The sequence below is a fragment of the Camellia sinensis genome, chromosome 15, assembly GCF_055761805.1.
Source record: "Camellia sinensis isolate YWXY chromosome 15, ASM5576180v1, whole genome shotgun sequence".
Lineage (NCBI taxonomy): Eukaryota > Viridiplantae > Streptophyta > Magnoliopsida > Ericales > Theaceae > Camellia > Camellia sinensis.
Window position 1 is genome coordinate 38,933,932 of NC_138975.1, and position 20,472 is coordinate 38,954,403.

The following is a 20,472-nucleotide window of genomic DNA, read 5'->3' on the forward strand; positions in this document are numbered from 1 at the left end:
ATTTTACTTTTATTATAAAATTAATTTAATTTAATTCAATTCATTTTTTAATAAGAATATTTGACCCACAGATTGTAAAATACCACTTTGCCTTCGTTTGAGAAGTGGGTTGGCTTTTTGATTTTTTGACTATTTCAGCCTGGTATGGGAAGGGTTTTTTGGCTTTTTGGCTTCTTTGACTTTTTTTGTGAGAGAGGATTGTAATGATTATGGGTTGGATTTGATGTTTTGTTTTTTGTGGCTAAAATAGCCTATTTTGTTTTTTGTGACTATTGTAACCAAAAAAGCCTGACTTTTTTCTTCCCAAACGGAGCCTTTATAGTGTAAGATTGCTAATTCAAATCCTATACAGAGAGATTTGATAATCATTTGTACTACCCCATTTAACTACTAATACCTAGCAAGTAACTCCAACTCTTATGAGAGATTTTACAATATTGTTAGTAGTTTAGTTTGTAACCATAGCAAAGGTTAGAAGAAATATATCGTTATAATATTTTGCCATGTTGATATGGCTTTGTATTTTAGCTAAAACACTTTTAATCATAATTGAAGGGAACACTATGAATCATAATTAAATACCACTTAAAATATAATTAAAAAAAAAATCTTATAATGACCATAATAGATTATAACCAAGTTGTCATATCCTAAATTTACACGGTCCAGCTCTCGTGAATAAATTACCCAACGATGAATAGTAGATAACAACTCTCATACAAATAAATATAATATAGTCACACAATACATGTGTTTTATCTGATTTTATACATTCCTAGAAACAACATCTAAGTTGAATAGATGCTTTATAATTAAAACATGCACAAATGTTATAAAATCAAATTAGATGCCCTGATACTTGCATCATACACAAGGATGTAACCTTTACAAGAATGGCACATGGCCAATAAATAACATAAATAGCCCTTGGCCTACAAATAACTGAACCAACTTACATAGTTCCGAACGCAACTTCACGTCACAGTCCACATCCACACATGTACACCTGAAAAAAAACATTTCGGCAATGTAAGGTAAGCATAAAACCCAGTAGAGAATATTTCAAAAACTAAACATGCTCCACCAATATAAATAATCGTAATGCAATACATATATACTATATGCCCGCATGCATTTTCAAATCTATTTGATTTCTCAACAAAATTCTTTATTTCCAATTACCAAAACCTTACGTTTAATCAAAACGTTTTTCGAGTCCAAGACATCAGTTTGATATGAAATTCCTTTCCAAAAACCAATCCAGGTATCCCAATACCAACTAGCAAATACATTGCTAAATCAAATGCAAATGCATCGCTAAACAATAGCAAATACATTGTTAAACCCATTATCCAAACATCTTGTTCCAAAAGCAACATAATAGTAAATAAAATGAGTAAATCTCCAAAACAGATACAACCTTTCACGGATATTTCGCCCGCGGGAAACCGTCAGACAGCACCCATGTAAATGTAGCCTATACAAATGCTACTATTGCCATTTTACGGATATTTCGTCCACGGGAACCGGCACCAATGTATATACTTATTTTTTGGGACTTTCACCCTAGACACACATGCCAACTTATTTGATGTAACAATAACTTTCTCCCAGATTCACCATTTTATTTATTCTTTTCAATAGTACAATATATGTAACTCAAAATATTATTTTTTCAAAACAATGCAAATGTTGTAAAACATAATGTAAGAATTTCCAAGACCTGTTTTCAAAACATATAGCTTCAATTTTCAAAATCCATTACATGCTCCATGATATGAATGATTTCAAATTGCCTAATCCATAAATAATTTCTAACACACGGCAATGATATCCTCTACCGATAACCAAAATAGTTATCTTTAATGCAATAATTAAAAGATAACAATAAAGATATATTTTTCCAAGAAAGTAACAACTCCCATTTTTAAAATCCCACAACCATTTCCTTTCCAACCAAACCATTTACCACAAATCAATCCAACTCCTAAAACAATATCATTTAAGGTTTTCTACAAATTGAGGCTTTTCCACTTTTAGAAATTCATGTGCAATTTTGATTACCAAATGTGACTATAGTAGCAAAATCATAGCCCAACTAATCCCCAATTTCACAAAACTTTATTTTCTTTCGAAATCACTTTTGAGTGAAGGAAAGCCACCATGTCAACATATCTCAATCACCAATACAAAACCATAACCTTGTTCAAAACTCATTTGAAAAATCTATCATCCACACCCTAAGTTTAACCCAAAACACCCAAATCCATAGATCTTTTGAAATAACAAATAACAAGGATAAAAATCATACCAAATGAATACTAAATATAAATAACAAAATATGCCACAAATATGCTACCGAACTCATATTGAGTTTAGGAAATAGACCCAACCTCTTGAAGCAAAGAGGAGAACTCGAAGAAAACCATAGTTGAAGAAACTGTGAAACTCTTAGATCAAAAGAAAGCCCTTGACGAGATCTACAAATCTTTCTTAAATGACTAAGGTGAAAAGATGCCTCTATGTGAGTAGATTTAGAGATCTAAGTGGAGAAATGTGAGTTTCAAAGAGAGAGAGAGAGAGGGATTCACAGTTTAAAGAGGGAAGAGAGAGAGAGAGAGAGAAAAGAAAAAGTGAATGAGAAAAGTGTGTTTGGGGTCTATTTATAGTGGTAGAATAATAGCTCTAAAGTCAAAAGAAAGAATAAGTCAAACCCCCCAAAAGTAGAACCCCAAAACTGAACCAAAAATCTAGAAATTAACTCACAGGGGTCGACCCTTCAGGAAGAAAAGCTGAGACACTAATGTGTGCAAAGGACAAGGGTCAACCCTTGGAACCAGTGGTGTCGACCCTAAAGTTCATAATGTAACCCAGAACAACACAGTAAGGAAAGGGCTGACCCCCAAAACCGTGGTGTCGACCTTATAAACTAACAAAGACACCAAGAGCAAGGCAACAAGGTGGTGTCGATCCCCAAGAAGGCTAATGTCAACCCCACAACAAAATTTTCATGCTCTCAAAGAACTTTTCAACATAAACAAGCATGAATGCACAATCCCAACAAATCTAAATCAAACCGTACTCCTCCAAAACTGAAATACAACAACTCCAAAGACTCCCAAAATGAAAATAAAAGAATTAAATATACTCTCCAATAGTTTAAAGAACACAAGTGCTACGCAAGTCATAATAAATCAACACTACAGTAAATAACATAATCAATAATTTTAAAAAATCATAAGTGAGACATATGATATGTTTTCTTTTCTTTTATATATATAGGTAAATTACACCCACTTCTTTGAGGTTTAAAAAAAAAATAGTTAGTCCCACACTTTTTACATAATTATATTGATTTTCTTTTAATAAAGTTAAAGAAATTGAAACTAATATCTGTTAGGCGTAGAAAGATGTGTGTGATGCATTGTTTGTGTCTATATCTGTTAGGCGTAGAAAGATTTGTTCACGTTTTAGTTTCGGCTTGCGAGTTGAAGGCCTTATCAGCATCCAAGTCTGGGATTGATTTAATATGTGTTATGTTTAATTTATAGAATTTTATGGTAGGTTTGATTTAAAATTTGTTACGAAACGATTAAATAAGATTAATTTAATCTCACTTAATTGCCTATGACTTTAACTAAATGGGCACCATTCCTTTATAAGTCCACTCATCTCATTTCCTTCATTTCAAAGCACTTTGAGCCTATTCTAAGGGGAAACGTGAGAGAGGAAGAGTAGAGGGAGGTTGACCTCAGATAAAGAATTGACGAGGAGATTGAAGACAATTTGAAGCTTTGGGTTAGGATCACTCTTGAAATCAACCTTAGGTAAGAACTATACTCTTAAACTTTGTAATTAAGACATTAAGGCCTCGTTTGGGAACAGGCTAATTTAGTAACTTTTTGGCTATTTGGCTAAAAAGGTAGGTAAAAAAAACTTGTATGTTTGGGATGACTTTTTGACTAATTACGAAAAGATGTGCAAAAAGTAGAGAGAAAAGAGAATCTTTGACTTTTTGGTATGGGTTGTTGGCTTTTTGGCTAATTTAGTAACCTTTTGACTAATTGGCTAAAATAGCCTCTTGCCAAACGAGGCCTAAGTATTTGAACTCAAGAAAGTTAGGTGGTTAATTAAGCTAAGATTGGAGAATTGAAGCTCAATGCATACATGCATGTGTAATTCATGGCATTTGACGTTGTTTTCCTAAAGAATTCTTGCATGTATGTCATAATCCTAGCTTTGTTTTAGAAATTCTTCATGTTCTATGTCATATTGTCATAGTTGATCATGTTTTTGAGTTAAACATTGCATTTGGTCATGTTTTGGGAAACTTTGGTTCAAAGAATTGCATACAAGTCATGTACATGAATTATCCTTGAGTTTCACATTAAGTTTTGTTCAATTGGCATGCTTTTGGGCTATGATTTCTTGTTATGATGCTTTAAACATGTTATTTTATGAGTCTCTAAGTGTTTTCCAAAGTATAGGGCCCAGAAAATTGAGTTTGATGCATTTGAGGTTGATTTTGAGCTTGGTGATCAAATCTGAAAATTCCAGAAATTTGATTCACGCTGGAGCGAGGAACTTCACGCTCGAGTGTGCACTCTGAGCATATGCACTTCCACTCGAGTGTCGATGGTCATGCTCGAGCATAAAATGCATATACCCAGAAGTTTGTGTGTTTTGCAGTCTGCTCGAGCGAGGAAATTCACGCTCGAGCGAGGGTCTAAGTCTCACGCTCAAGCGGGGATCGAGAGTCTGTTGAGCGTGAAAAACATATGACCAGTATTTTTTCAAAAGTTTGCAGTTCGCTCAAGCGGAGAAAGTCATGCTCGAGCGGAGCTTCATTGTCTGCGTGTCCGCTCGAGTGTGGACCTTATTTTCAGTAAGTTGTGAAAAATATTTTTCAATACATTTTTGCATCCTCATTCCATCCTAGGCATTCCTAGGCCATGATTAAGACTCCATAATGAGGATTAAAGACTAGAAATGCATTAAAAGCAACGAAGTTAGTTATGTACAATTCAAGCGTGTGTTTCAGGTGTGTTTCTGTTATGTGTCATGTAGGTCACATGTCGTATACCGTTTGACTAGTCTGCTCCGTCTATCTACCTCGAAGCCAACTGTGAGCAATAATTAATTAGTAAAGTTATGTTCAACTGTATTTATTTTATGTGTGATAAAGTAAGATCTGTTTTATAAAGTGCTATATTCTGTACAATGAATGATTGTCCAATTTCTGATATGTATTCATGGAATCCTTAGCATCATGTGATACGTGTTAGCTGTTACCCGGTATCGGAGGTTCCATTATGGAACTCAATATGTCTGCACTCTGTTACCCATACCGGAGGCTCCATCATGGGGCTCAGCATGTTTATTCTCTGTTACCCGGATCCGGAGGTTCATTTACGGAACTGGTTATTTATAACTCCCACGTGTTCTGCATCTGCTCTGTATCTGTTCTGTCAACGCTGATGGATGTACCACGTATGCTTAAGTAAGACTTATGACTTCTGTATATGGTCTGGACAAGAATATGAATATGAATTTGTTATGAAAACGAATTATGATTTCTGAATCTGTATGGACTCATTCATTAAAACCCTTTACTCCCTTATTATTCACTGGGCTTTTCCTTACTGTTTATATTATATATGTAGGTGAGCCGGTGCATGATCAAGGCCAGAGTTGACGGCCCACGTTTCAGTTTTGTCAGCAAACTCTTGCGTCTCCTGAGGAGGTTCCTGTTGAAGTTCGGTTTTGTGGCTGTTTTTGTAATCTGTATTAGACTATGTTGTTGCTAAGTTGTGGCCGAGATTTTTGCCCTGAACGCCTAAGTGTGTTGTGTATACATAACATGTATGTTGACTTCGCCCGCGTTTTATAAAAGTTTCAAGCTTTGCTGTCTTATGTTTTTTATCACAGCTCATTAGACCTTGTCTATTTTGTATATTTGCTTCTGCAGCCCCTTATTATATGCTAATCAGTCATGAGGACTTTGGTAATCCAAGGATTACTGGCTAGTTGCGATACTAAACCTACAAGGGCAGGTTTGGGTCGTGACAGGTATTTGGGCTTTGGGCGGGCTAGTGGGCTGGACTTTATGCGGGGTCGCTGGGTCTAGGCTTGAGCTCGAGCTTTAAGCGGACTTGGGTAGGCCTAAACAAATTTTTTTTTTTTATTTTTTCCACTAAAATTTTATTGTTTTTCATTAAAAATAACACTGGACCTTGGGCGGATCGGGCCTTGAGTTAGGCTTTTGAGTGAGCCTCGAGCGGGCCGATGGGCTGGGCCGGGCTTCAAAACAATGGCCCAAGCTCAAGGCCTTAGGTTGGGCTTGGGCCCAGGCCTAAAGGGAAGGGCCCACCTCAGGCTACGGGCCACAGGCTATTTTTACACTCCTACCTTGGAAGTAGTGGTGTCGACCCTAAATTTCAAAATGTAACCTAGAGCAAAACAGCAAGGGAAGGGTCGACCTTCAAAACCGTGCTGTCAACCCTATAAACCAACAAAGACATTAAGAACAAGGCAACAAGGTGGTGTGTTAATCCCATAACAAATTTTTCAAGTTCCCAAAGAACTTTTCAACATAAACAAGCGTGAACAAGCACTCCCAACAAGTCTAAATCGAATCGTACTCCTTCAAAAACCGAAATACAACAACTCCAAAGACCCCCAAAATGAAAATAAAGGAACTAAATACACTCTCCAATAGTTCAAAGAACACAAGTGCTACGCAAGTCATAATAAATCAACACTACAGTAAATAACATAATCAATAATTTTAAAAAATCATAAGTGAGACATATGATATGTTTTCTTTTCTTTTATATATATAGGTAAATTACACCCACTTCTTTGAGGTTTAAAAAAAAAATAGATAGTCCCACGCTTTTTACATAATTATATTGATTTTCTTTTAATAAAGTTAAAAAAAAATTGAAACTAGTATAAACGATAGTAATTTCCTCCCCAGCCCCCTTTCCATCATTGATCTCCTCCATCACGAGACATCCCCAGCCTATTGACTGTGACACAATCCTCTCGTCTCCTCCACTATGAACTAGCCACCGCTGCACAAACTCTCCAACGTGACCAAACTAATGTTGCGCGAACTCTACGCTGTAGCAAAGCCATCGCGAGAGAGGGAGAGAGAGAGAGAGAAAAACTAGGATTTCAGAGGTGCCGGATCTGGGTGTTATGGGTGATGGGTACGAATGACGTGGTGGGTTCACCGTTGGAGAAAGATGTTGGGGAGAGAAATCATCAATAGGTTTTAGTACCGGAAGTGGAGGAGCTTGACGGGAATAAGAAGGGGGGTTGCCGGCGGCATTGCAGTGGTGGTAGCTAGAGAGATTCTGGTGAAAAAAGTAGGTGATGAAAATTTTTGGTTAGTGCTTGAGGGTTCTTTTGATAAATTTGAAAAGAGATAAAAGTGTAATAAGAAAAGATTGAAAATTTGGGGTGCAATGAGTTTATTTGGTAGTGTAAGTAGAATTTTCTGACTGTATTTTACCCTCTTTTATTTGATTACATCAGCACCCCTCAATTGTTAGTGTGTATCACTTTATCCCCTCCGCTATGAACTTGTGCATTTTTTTCATTCAACTATGAAAATGTATCACTTTTACTCCTTCAAAAATTGTGTGTTTGTTTGATTTGATTTTTCAAAAATTATTTTCCAATGAGTTTTCGTTTATTTTTAATAATTATTTTATATTTTCATCATTTTTTTTAATTTTATAGTTTTTAGATGCATCTAATCAAGATAGATCTAAAAAGTTAAAAAAAAATGACGAAAATATGAAAAAACTTCAATAAGGACAAACGAAAATCAATTTAAAAATCATTTCTGAAAATATAAACCAAGCAAAGCCAGTGTATTTGTAAGATTTTAAAGTAATAAGGGCTAATACCTGCAAGTTGATAAATGAGAAAAATAAAATAATATTCGTTAACAATTAAAAATGGAATTGGGTTACTGCTGCGCATGGCGTGCAGCAACAACTGTTGCACACGTTGTTGGATTCATTTCAGAGTCTAATTCGATAATTTGAACCGTCACATTTAGAAAATATTAAGTAGAACATACTTATAAAAAAACATGTTAATAAAATATCAATAACCCTTTCATCAAATTACATTTATACTTAATTTTATATTTCAAATTATATTTATTATTTATTATTTATTATTTTAGATATAAATGTGATATGATGAAAAGACTAACAATATTAGATCAATATAATTTTGTAAAATATATCTTACTTAATATCTTTTAAAATAAAACCATTCAAATTATTAAATTAGATCATAAAATAAATCCAATAAGACACACCACAATTACTAGTGCGTATGTCGCATCATCAACCCCCAAACCCGTTAAAAACATCTCGGTGTAATTAACCCAACTTTTTAATCATTCCATTCTAACTCACAGCCATTGCGAGTGACAGATAACCTAATCTCAATTGGTTTATCGTCATTAACTCAACAACAATGCTACATACTATTAAATTTTTATCACTAACATCACCACTAATGATATGACAAGTAAAAAAAAAATAAAAAAACAAAAACTAAGACACAAAACATATGTGGACCTACTGCCACATCCCCAGTGCAACCACTAATTAGTGGTCTGCATCATTTTTCTTAACTCAATACTAACGCGAAAAGAGACTATTTTAATATGAACTAAAAAAAATTAATATGTTTGGAATAATTTTTTAACTTTTTATAAAAAGATATGCAAAAAATAGAGAGAAATTTTTTTTTTGACTTTTTGATATAGGTTATAAACTTTTTAACTTTTTAAATAATTTTTCGACTATTTAGTTAAAATGTTGACTTGCCAAACAGGGCATAATATTCACAAATATAATGCTACAAATAGGGCTGCAAATGAACAGAGCCGTTCGTGAACAGGTTCGAACTCGGCTCGGAAAAAGTTCGTTCGAACTCGGTTCATTAATTTTTTTTTGCGTTCAAGCTCGAGCTCGTTAAATTTTTAATAAACAACCCCAAACATTCTAAAGCTCGGCTCGTTTAATATTTATTATTTATATATTAAATAATATATAAATATGTATAAAAATAAGAAAAATATACTATTTATATATTTAAAAAATATAAATATAAATGTAAATAATAGTTAACTATAGATAGTACATTTATATAATAGTGGTAGTAGATATTATTATTTTAGTAAAATATGAATTTTTTTAAGTATGTTTATATATATTGTATATATAATTGTATAATCAAAGTTTTAAGGGCAAATTACAAACACTCCTCTCGAGATTTGGTAAAAATACAGATTTCTCCCTGAGGTTTGAGAAATTACAAATTGCCTTCTGAGGATCAATTTTTCATAACAAATTAGGGGAAATTAGGGGGGAATCTGTATGAAAATAAAAACTTCAGGGGCAATTTGTTATGAAAATATAAACCTCAGGGGCGGGATGTAATTTCTCAAACCTCAGGGAGAAATCTGTATTTTCACCAAACTTCGAGGGGGTGTTTGTAATTTGCCCAAGTTTTAATTGTAATTTTAGTGTCACATGCAAGTATGAATTTATAATTTTTTTGGCTCGTTAAGGCTTGTGAACAGGCTCGAGCTCGAGTCGAGCCTAAGCTAACTCGGCTCGAGCTCGGTTCGCTAAATTTTTATTCAGCTTGAGTTCGAGCTCGAGCTCAAATTCGTTAAAATCTTAATAAACAATCCCAAACATACTAAGGCCTCGTTTGGGAACCCTCATTTTTAGCCAAAAAGTCAAAAAATTATTAAATTAGCCAAAAAGCCAACAACTCATACCAAAAAGTCAAAGATTTTTTTTTCTCTCTAATTTTGCACATCTTTTCGTAAAAAGTCAAAAAGTTATCCCAAACATACTATTTTTACAAAAATGCTAGAGGCCCCAAAAATTCTACCAAAAGTTTTACCAAATGTCTCACATGGGTGTGGGACCCACATGGGACCCACATTGTGTGGGTCCCACACCCATGTGAGACATTTGATAAAATTTTTGGTAGAATATTTGGGGTCTCTAGCATTACTCTTTTTTTTAACTCATAATAGCCAAAAAGTTACTAAATTAGCCTGTTCCCAAACGGAGCCTTAACTCGGCTCGGCTCGGCTCGACTCGACTCATTTGCAACCCTAGCTACAAATATACACAAATATAGGGTTATTTTGGACATTTCACACGAGTATATCCCTCTTCCCTGCAAACTGCAAGCCGGGGGGGGGGGGGGGGGATGTAAATTTGAGGGATTGCAGTCCCATCAATTTTGACAGGAATATCTTAAATAGTCAATAAAATCTACCACTTCCTTATTTTTAAATAAACAATTAAAAATTAACTTCACTACCATTAACCCATTAAAATTTAGGCTTTTAAGATTTATTTAAAATATAAATTATTTAATATAATTTAAAAAATTACAAATATTTTTTTGTTAAAATTTTTTATTTAATAGAATTAATTAAAAAAATAAAATTTATAATTACTCTCTTATATAATAATAAAATTAATTAAATTATTAATTAAAATATATTTTAAATATCATTAAAAATTATTAATTGACTTGATAATTTATAAATAAAATGAGCGATTTATATAAAATTAGAAATATCAAAAGATGAGATGTAATTTTTAAAACAACAGAAGGTAATTCGTATTTTAATTAAACTTTAAGAGTGTATTTATAATTTATCCTAAAATTTATAATAATGTTTAAGAGTTTTAATTTAAGGAGCAAGGATCCTCTAGAGTGATTTTTTCTTAAAGTTTCCTAGAGTGCTACATTGCGTGGTTGAGATTTACTGACAAATCACATCAATTTTTCTGATATGACTTGCCAGTAAATCTCAACCACACAATATAACACTCTAGGAAACTTTAGAAAAATTTCACTCTAGAGGATCCTTGGTGTAATTTAAGAGCTCTTATAGATTTCTAATGACGTAGAGAGCATCTATATGATTTAAGAGTTCACACTCCTCTTTTTATCTCTTTGTGCTCTCTCTTTCACCTCACTAGAATTCTTATCAGAATTACTATTTTAAAAGGTTGTATCACTATTCTAAAATTTAAGAAAACTAATTAAATTATTAATTTTTCTGGGTTCTATAAATTTTGCCACTCCATAAAATGTGTCTCTCATCTTCTTACTCCATTTTACACCCAACACAACACAACACAACACAACAGACCCACCAACAATAACAATGAACCCCCAAATGATACATAGTGTTCCGTTCTTGCCTCGCCCTGACCTGTTTCGTTTCAATCCCCCCGAAACATTCCCTATAGTAAACGAATTGCCTCGGCTCTACTATGGAGACCCTCTTTCTAGTTCTTCCATTCATCAAATTCCTGCAAACCCACAAACCCATGGTTCTGTTGCGGCCGGTACTGAACCCGAAATCCCCCCGGTACTTGAAGGAATCGCGGCTATTGTTGGGCAACGAATCCTATTTGGGAATGGTGGGAGTGGGGTTGAGAAATCGGGTGGTGTTTCGGGCATGGAACAAAGTACCGGAGGAGGAGAGAAGAAGAGTGGGGTTTCGGTGCAGAAGAGTTACAGAGGGGTGAGGAAGAGGCCGTGGGGGAGGTGGTCAGCGGAGATAAGGGACCGTATAGGGCGGTGCAGGCACTGGCTGGGAACGTTCGACACGGCGGAGGAGGCGGCGCGTGCTTACGACGCGGCGGCGAGGCGTCTGAGAGGTGCGAAAGCTAGAACGAATTTTGCGATTCCGCCGGTACTGCCGCGGCCTGTACCGTCGCCGGAAACCACGTCGTCGGAGGGGTCATCGTCGGAGAAAACGAAGAAGAAGAGGAAGAAGAAGATTGGGGTGCGTAGTAAGACTGGGGCGGCGCAGAATAGCAGGAAGTGTGCAGTGGTGACATCTGTAGCTCAACTGTTCAGCTCAAGTACTAGTCCTAATATTAGTATGATTAATGAGGAGCAGAAAAAAAGGAAGGTTGAAGTAGAGCTAGAGTTGAAGCTTGGTGGTAATAATAATAATAGTGCATCTATTATGGGTCTTTTATCTAGTTGTAGCTAGATGAAGGTGATGATTACTCATGTTAGGGCTATAAATATGTATGTTTTCTTTTCTTTTCTTTTCTTTTCTTTTTTCTTCTATATATATGAATGATATTAGCAGGATAGTACTTTTGTGGTGTTTGAAGTTGAAGCCATGAGGTGTATATGTGGTGGTGGTGGTGGTGGTGGTGGTGGTGGATGAGGATGCATGAACAATGCATGGGTATGGAAGGGAGATGGGAGTCATTTTGTGGTTGTAGTTTGGATGGATGTTAGTTATTATGGCACTTTTGAGTCTTGTAAAGTACAGAAGTTGCAGTATCCTAGTAAATCTTTATTTGTTTTGACTCTCTCTCTCTCTCTCTCCCCCCACTAGTGTTTAATTCTTATGCAACACAACATTGCTATGATCGAGATTGTTGATGCAGTATCTTTTTATATATATATATATATAATGTATCATGATTTTAAATATTAGTATTGAAATATACCAATATATTAAAGGCCATGATGAGGTAGCTCAGTTCAAGGGATTTGAAAAATCGCCCACAAACGGCGGGTGACTTGAACAGAAATGATGATGACTCTGTGGAGTTTAAGAAAATATAAATGAAACACGAAAAATAAATAATTTGGATCAGATTTTTGAGAAATGTAAATTCTACAATAAATCTTGTAAAATTTTGCGTATGTTCAAATTATTTCCAAGCTATTAATCAATCGAGTGGTGAATTGAACTGTAATAAAGCTTTTCAAAAAAGAGCATATTATATGTTCTAAATTTTTTATCAAATGAATAATTAAATATCTCGTATAACTGTAGATTTTATGGTTTTGTTTGGTTTGTGTTTCTCAAAAAATTTTAGAAATTTTTTTTTATAAATAAGTTTCCAAAAGTAATTAAACTAAATAAATTTTTTCAAATTTTTTTTCCAAAACTTGTTTGGTTTCCAAGTTTTTCAAAAAAATCTCTCTGATATACATCAAATCAATCACTTTTTTCAAAACTCTCTCTCAAAATAATTTTTCAAAGCATCTTTTGAAAAAAAATCAAACCAAACAAAATTTCGTATTTTTTATCTCAAAATATGTTTCTCAAATACAAACCAAACAAGCCCTATATTTTTATGAACCTTGTATTTATGTGAGACTTTTGGTAATTTATTTAATAAAAAATTTAATATCTCTAATATTATTTTTTCAAAAATTACAAAGCTAGTCCATTTTTTATTAGACATTTTTTTCTTTTATTCTTTTGACAATTCAAGTATAGTGCCTGTGTCTAAGTTACTTTTGAACTATATTTGGTTTATAAATTTGGATAAGTTACTCTTGAACTATGTTTGGTTTATAAATTTGGATAGATTTAAAAAAAAAAAATTAAAAATCTTTATGTAGGTCTATTAGCCAAACACAAAATTAAAGGACTTGGATGAAACAAAATCACTAAGTGACAATTATAATCGCTAAGTGACAATTATAATGAGTGGTTAGTTGTATATATATAAACAACTAAGGAGTCTTTTGGAAAGTTGATAAAAAGTCAACTTCTAACTTTTTATTCATTTTGAGTTACATTACCTTTCACTGACTTACCCATAAAAAAAGACAAAATAAAAAAATTAAAAAAAATTAATTTTTTACTAATTTTTCAAAACGACCCTCTAAGTATTTTATCAATGCTACACCCAACTCCTATCACAAGAGTCAAACCATCCAACTCTTGTAAGTGAGAGACGTGATAACCGTTGCGCTACAAACTCATTGATTGAGTTAGAAATTCTCCTAAAACTTCTAATTTTTCAAAAATCTCGAGTTTTCATCCTCTTTTATATTTGTCAAAATATGTCTATAAGTTTAACAAAAATTTTATTTAAAAAAATAATTATTTAAAGGTTTAAAAAACAATCTGTGATAATTATATATGCAAGAAAACGAATGTTGGATTTAAAAATATAGACGGCAAATTTCACTTTAAGTCCATATGCTTGTAGTTTGCGAATTAAAGTGCATTGTTAATATTTCGTCTAACTTAACAATAAATGTAGAACACGTGGCATAAACAAGGAAGCTATATACTTATTTTCAAATTTCAAGAAGGGGTGAATCACACATGGAATGAAGTATGAAGAGTTTAAATGTATTTTTTTTTTCAAACAAATGATAAAAATGCAAGATTATTTTAGTCTTTTTTATTAAATCATTAATGGATCTAATGATACAGTTTAGTCCGCAAACCACAATTCATCCAAAAAGAAAGAGGGGGGGGGGACTCATGATGGCCAATTGAGATAAGTCTGGTTAGTTAAGGTAGAATGAAGTTTGCCCAAAATAAGTCTAAGTTAATTAAGGTAGAATGAAGTTTACCCAAATATATATAATATAAAGATGAATAAAAATTGTTTAAATTAATAAATAAATATGTAAAAGGTCCCTTTCAGATTTTTTTCGAAGGCCTCAACAGTATTGAGTCATCCCTAATCATAGTCAAATTTCGTCACGCACTTGACTCATTTGAAGTCACCCTCAAGCTTGTGCATGATAATTTTGATTCTGTGCTCTACTAAAATCTACTCATGGCATCAATAGCATGTTACATTAGTTTGTCAAAATTATATATATATATATAACACTACTCGTTTTTCTAATGAAAAATGTTGTGTCATAAATTTTTGTTTCAAAATTTATTTACAAAATGAGATCTATTGAATAAATTTAAAATTATTAGAATGTGGGTCAAAAATGTGATACATAAATATAACTTTTTGATATTAATTTTTTTAAGTAGGTAATATTGTTATTTTGTAACACTAAACCTTAGAGCTCATAAATTTGGTCAAGAATCTTACTCAGAATAAAAAAATTTGGCTAGAATTTAACCACTCCTTTGTGAGGTTCATAGCTTACGTAAACGTTTATTTAAAATTCTGAGTATATTGTATTGTTATCAATTGTTAAAGTATTCGTATATCTTGTTTTCATTTTCGTTTTCATTTTTTTCTGCAAACTAAAAATGAAAACTTGTTTAGTATTTCATTTTTGTTTCAAAGAAAAAAAGGAAATTGATTGCAAAAAGTTTAAAATCTTCATAAATAAAAGAAAATGTTTTTCTTTCTTTTCAAAATAAGTTTTCACTCTCTCTTATTCCTTACCATCACCATTGGTCACCATTGATAAAGGTCCAAATATGTCACGTTGAGGTCCTTTAAAGTATATTTCTTAGCCCCCGTTTGGGAAGTGAGTTGGCTTTTTAGTTTTTTGGTTATTTTAGCCTGGGGCTAAAAGGCCTGGTTTGGAAAGAGCTTTTTAATTTTTTTGACTTTTTAGCTTTTTGGTGAGGTGTCATCTTGTTAAAAGACCAAATTGCCCTTTTCCATTTTTTTTATTTTTTAATTTGGGTTGGGATTTGGCATTATTTCCGTTTTTTTTCTTTTTTTCTTTTTTTTTTTCAATTTTGGCTTTTTGGTGAAAAACAAAATTTTTTGGTATGCTTTTTTTTCGGTATTTTTTTTTTACAATTTTGGCTTTTTGCTTAAAATATATATATATTTTTTTTGGATTTGGCATATTTTTGTTATTTTTTATTTTTATTTTTTCTGTTAGGTTTCGATTTCGCCTATTTTCCTAATTTTTTTTTTTTTTTGGGTTTGGATTTCCGTTTTTTTTTTTTTTTTTTTTTTTGTATATTGGGTGTCGATCTGCCGACTTTTGCTTAATTTTTTTATTTTTCATTTTTTTTCTTTATTTTGGGTTTGGAATTGCCATATTTTGGTTCTTCTTTTTTATTTTAATTTTTTTATGTAAGGTTTCGATTTTGCGTTTTTTTTTGTTTTTTTTTTTTTTTTGGGGTTTCGCTTTGGCATTTTTTGCTTTATTTTTTTTGTTGACAATTTTTTCATGTTGGGTTTCGATCTCCCGAATTTTGCAAATCCAAATTATTTATTTTTTTTTTGAATATATTTTTCAGATTTTGCGCTAATTTTTTTTTTCTTTGAATTTTTTTATTTTGCGCTTGGATTTTTTGTATTTTGTTTAATTTTTTTTCCTGTTCCTTTTTTTTAATTTTGGGTTTGGATTTGGCGTATTGTGCTTAAATTTTTCTATTTTTATTTGCGAATTTATGTTTTTGTCTTTTTATTGTTTATTTTTTTTACTATAACTATGTTTTTTTTTTTTGTCTTGGATTTTTATTTTTAAGTATGTCTTGTTTTTTTTTAATTGGTATACAATAACTTTTTTTTAAATATATTTATGTGTTTCATTTATTTGTAATTTATGTCGCACATGACAATTTGTCTCTTCTTTTTCTTTTCCATTTGTTTTTATCTGTTTCACTTTTTTTTTGTTTTTCCAAAAGCAAAATTCGTATGGATTGTTGTTTTTCAAAGTTAGGCACGTCAGCAACTGGAAGGGGTTACATTCCCGTGGAAACTCATACATATTGTACATGATAATATATTTGAATACAGTCTGTTTCACGTGTGTCATTATGTGACTACCATACGAAAATTATTTTGACTACTATATATTTCCTAACATTCCGTTCTTACGCATGTAACATAATTTGTCGCGTATGTGAAGGCGGACCAATGCCATATGGGGGTCCTCATCTCTAACCATTAAACCATCCTCGTCATGTTCAACTTCTAGTATGGCATTTACTATTGTCATAGCCTCTTCCTCGTCACAGATTGGCTGAACAGTTGTTGGGTTACCTGTGTTTCGCCGTATATAATTATGTAATGCCATTGACGCACCTACTAACTGAACTTGCACATTTGCAAAGTCATACCGAGGCATGTCTCGAATAAACCCCCATCGCTGTTTCTAGGCATCGAAAGTGCGTTCCACCACACTGCGTAAGGACGAGTGCACTTTGTTAAATAATTCCCTTGGCGTGTTCGCCATCCTGTTCCGTGCAATACGTCGGAATTCTTGTTGGTGGTAACGGTCACCTTTGCATGGTGCTAAGTAACCAATCCGGTTTGGATAGCCAGAATCGACAAGATAATATTTGCCTGCAGATATGACAACAATGTATGACACAAAAAACGAACATTCTGCGTCATTTTCATATAACGCTTTCTGAGGAAAAAATTAATACATTATTAAATCTATTAACAGGACCATGTGTTACCTTCGTCAGGATGTGGGAAGGGGACATTCTCATTTGTTAGTATCTCGTTGAATATGCGACTATCATGCATACTTCCTTCCCATCCGCAAGAAATGAATATGAAACACATGTCAAAATCAACAGCGGCCATTATATTTTGTGTGTGACAGTATTTCCTACCGAAATATGTTGCCGCATCTGGCCCCGTAACCCATGCACTGACATGTGTTCCGTCTATTGCGCCAATGCAGTCCTGTAAACATGGATCATATGTTTTGTTTCGTAACTTTGTAACAAGTGTTTCAAATTTGTCATGTGCAGTTAATAACAAAAACCATATATATTGTCTTGATTTATATGTCAATCATGTTTTGCTGAAGTACCTTGAACGGTAGGTATTTCTGTCTAGACCGCACGTATGGATGTATACGATGCTGACTGTATGTGGGCCGGCAATGGACAACAGTGAACTCTTTCATGGAATTTAATACGTTATGCACGTGCCTCGACACAGTCTTCCCGGAATGTTGGAACCGTTCCTGGATTTCCCGATTTTGCTTCCCTTTCAAGACATGGATAAACATTGCAACGCTTTCTTCAACAGCTAAGCCATGTGGACGTTGCGGGACTTGTAACCCAAAATCATTTACTAATGTCTCACACAAAGCGGCAAAAACTTCCTTCGGCATGCAAACATTTTCCTCAAAGCGACCCATATGCCCCACATATAGTTCGCATATCCATGTATTCCCGGTTAGTATAGAAGTGCGACATGGCGTTTTATTCATGTGTTTTTGGTACCATTATATCGCCAATTGGCATGCTTGTAGAAATGTGCAGTTCTGTTCTTGTTGCACCTGGACCGCCATTTGATTAAGCATTTCCATTATTTCATCATGGTTGCTTCCATCCCAGGGATTCATCGCGTCTTCGTTGATGCGAAACCTACAAAAGTGGCAGCCTTTCAATCAGTTGGCACGTGATTCATTGACTTAAATTATATTGAATTTTGCAATTATACAATGCCGACATTGTTTTTAATGAAAGCAATGTTGTGACCAATGTCCTTTGGAACGCATGATCATATGAATTGCACAAAAAAAAGAAGCTGTTCAACTTATGCTTTACAGGGGGCCATGGTGGTAATAACCACAAAACTAACAAAAGAACTTGCGACATATAGGCATTCAGAAGCGTACATCTAAAACGTAATTCCCTGTCTTAAACGTAGCGACACAAAATATTAAAACGTAAACATCCCATTCATTTCCCAAAAACGAAGCACAATCATGCTTCCGGTCCGTCAACCCATGCACTTACCTAAAACTTGTTGCTGCCCGTAGCTAGCAAGAAGAAAAAAAAAAAGACAGAATGCAAAACATGCACACACCACCATCCTGTTTTAGTACATAGCCAACAGTACCATAAGTCTAAGTTTTAAAAAGGAAGAAAAGGACATGCATCTTCAACACTCGTAAGACCGATACATCATATTCGGCGACCCCCAAACAGGTTTGCAAATGGCCCCGACGCAGTACACTGGAGCTACTTTTGTGTAAGCCATCCAATGATGTGGTCATCATCAGGCTGGCACATCATGACCTCCCGGTAATCGGCGTTATCCATAAGTGTGGAGGCGAAGTGGAATGATGGCGTACCAATCAGGGATGGAATACTGCTCAGTTTATGCATGCACTCGGAAATAGTGTACAGCGATTCGTTGCCTGTGAGGTGCCTGACCGTGACCTGCTGATTCTTCGAACGCACCACATCTGTCATTCTGTTCATGCTTTCCGCAATAACAGACGCACCACTTGTTGCCTTCTTCAACTTTGAGACACTTGTTGATGGCGTCTTTCTCCTTTTTGCCTTTTCAATCGACACATGCTCCAGTGAAGAATCAGAATCCACGTCCTGTACTCCTGTGGGTATCGGATCAGCAAATGGCTGGGCTCCCAAACTACACACTGAATCAGATGAGTCCGTAGCAGCTTCAGGAAGGTTCTCTCCCGGGGTCCAATGGTGCTTCCCAGTAGCTGTTGCCCCCATGAAAACCGTCTCCATCAAGTCACGGTGGTCCAACGTTTTCTTCCTGAACTTCGCACACGCCTTGTTGATCTGTAGACATGTACATGTGTAAAAGAGGTAGACGTTATATTTCATATAAATAAATTTTATTGAAGTTGAATGAAGAAGTAAAAAATGTACTGGTAAATGACAAATATGAAACTTGTTTGTACATGTACTTACTGATTCCATCTTGTCCCACCACTCGTCAGGTGCCTGAAACAAACCGGTGTCATAGTCAAAGCCTATCCCGGACACTCTCTTGCTTGAATCCATCAACTTCGTCCACGCTTGCCACTCTTTTTTCAAGCTCATGTACTTATTCTTCAACTGTTTCAGTCCATGTTTTTTTCCTGTTTTTCTCTAAAATTTCCTTGACAACGACTTGTACCCTGTCTGGCTGAGGACTAAGAATGGCCGATTTCCTTTACTAATCTCATTTGCAATCAACTGGAGGAAAACTCAGACTGAGTTACTGTCCCATGAGGCCTTGTGGCTTAACTGAGTTTGTGTCTCTTCAAGACTGGTTGACTTGTCACTGACAACGCCTTTGCTTTTCGAGTGTTTACGAGGCGAAGTACGTGTGGAAGCCATTACTAATGTACGATTACAAAAGATTACCATCACAAATTTGGTTGTTATATACACATGCACAATAGATGACACATTAAAAACAACAAACAGAGATATATGATGCTGAAGATAAATTTGCATATACCCATTGAAAACATTTTTTACGTACGTACACAGGTTCCATGGAAGTTAGTAGTGGACAAAAATATGATAGTTAGTATTACGGCTCCCATATGCAACAACATAATACCATCGTACTACAAACATATTGAAAACATACTAACGTCTTTGTACATACTAAGAACATGGTAACGATGCTTACATACGGCACAACAAAATGACAACGACAATGCAGAGCACATACACAATGGTCTTAAGCACACGCAAGGATTGTTGAATGTCTATGACATCAGCCCGCAATTCAATGGCAATTTCATCTCCAGGTGACGCATAGTCTTGGTTCTCATGGCTTCGTTCTTCACACCAACCAATCCAACTGACACAAGGCTGATGAGTGAAAATTATGGAACTATTAGTTTCATGGGTTGTTAATGTTCATTAAGTTATGACCGGTAAAGATTGGGTCACTCACCACAGGGCGGGGACATACAAAGTAGGAACGCCCTGGATTTTTGGTGGACCTGGAAATCCTAACAATA

The 20,472-nt window shown here is 34.4% G+C and overlaps 2 protein-coding genes across 2 annotated transcripts; one reads left to right on the forward strand and one right to left on the reverse strand.

Annotated features, from left to right (window-relative positions):
- The first annotated feature begins 11,207 nt into the window (after positions 1 to 11,207).
- Positions 11,208 to 12,287, forward strand: LOC114270409 (ethylene-responsive transcription factor ERF084-like). The gene has a single exon (XM_028211886.2). The coding sequence runs from the start codon at positions 11,237 to 11,239 to the stop codon at positions 12,074 to 12,076; it is 840 nt and encodes a 279-aa protein (XP_028067687.1). The 5' UTR covers positions 11,208 to 11,236; the 3' UTR covers positions 12,077 to 12,287.
- A 6,431-nt stretch (positions 12,288 to 18,718) lies between these two features.
- Positions 18,719 to 19,555, reverse strand: LOC145812938 (L10-interacting MYB domain-containing protein-like). The gene is made up of 2 exons (XM_082908180.1): positions 19,424 to 19,555; positions 18,719 to 19,291 (listed from the first exon to the last, which is right to left on the reverse strand). The coding sequence occupies exons 1-2, from the start codon at positions 19,553 to 19,555 to the stop codon at positions 18,719 to 18,721; spliced, it is 705 nt and encodes a 234-aa protein (XP_082764306.1).
- Between the last annotated feature and the right edge of the window lie 917 nt (positions 19,556 to 20,472).

Coding starts and splice junctions, on each gene's coding strand:
- LOC145812938 (XM_082908180.1), bottom strand. CDS start 19,555: ATGAGCTTGAAAAAAGAGTGGCAAGCGTGGACGAAGTTGATGGATTCA. Junction 19,292..19,423: donor GGTGGGACAAGATGGAATCA/GTAAGTACATGT, acceptor ACATGTCTACAG/ATCAACAAGGCGTGTGCGAA.
- LOC114270409 (XM_028211886.2), top strand. CDS start 11,237: ATGAACCCCCAAATGATACATAGTGTTCCGTTCTTGCCTCGCCCTGAC.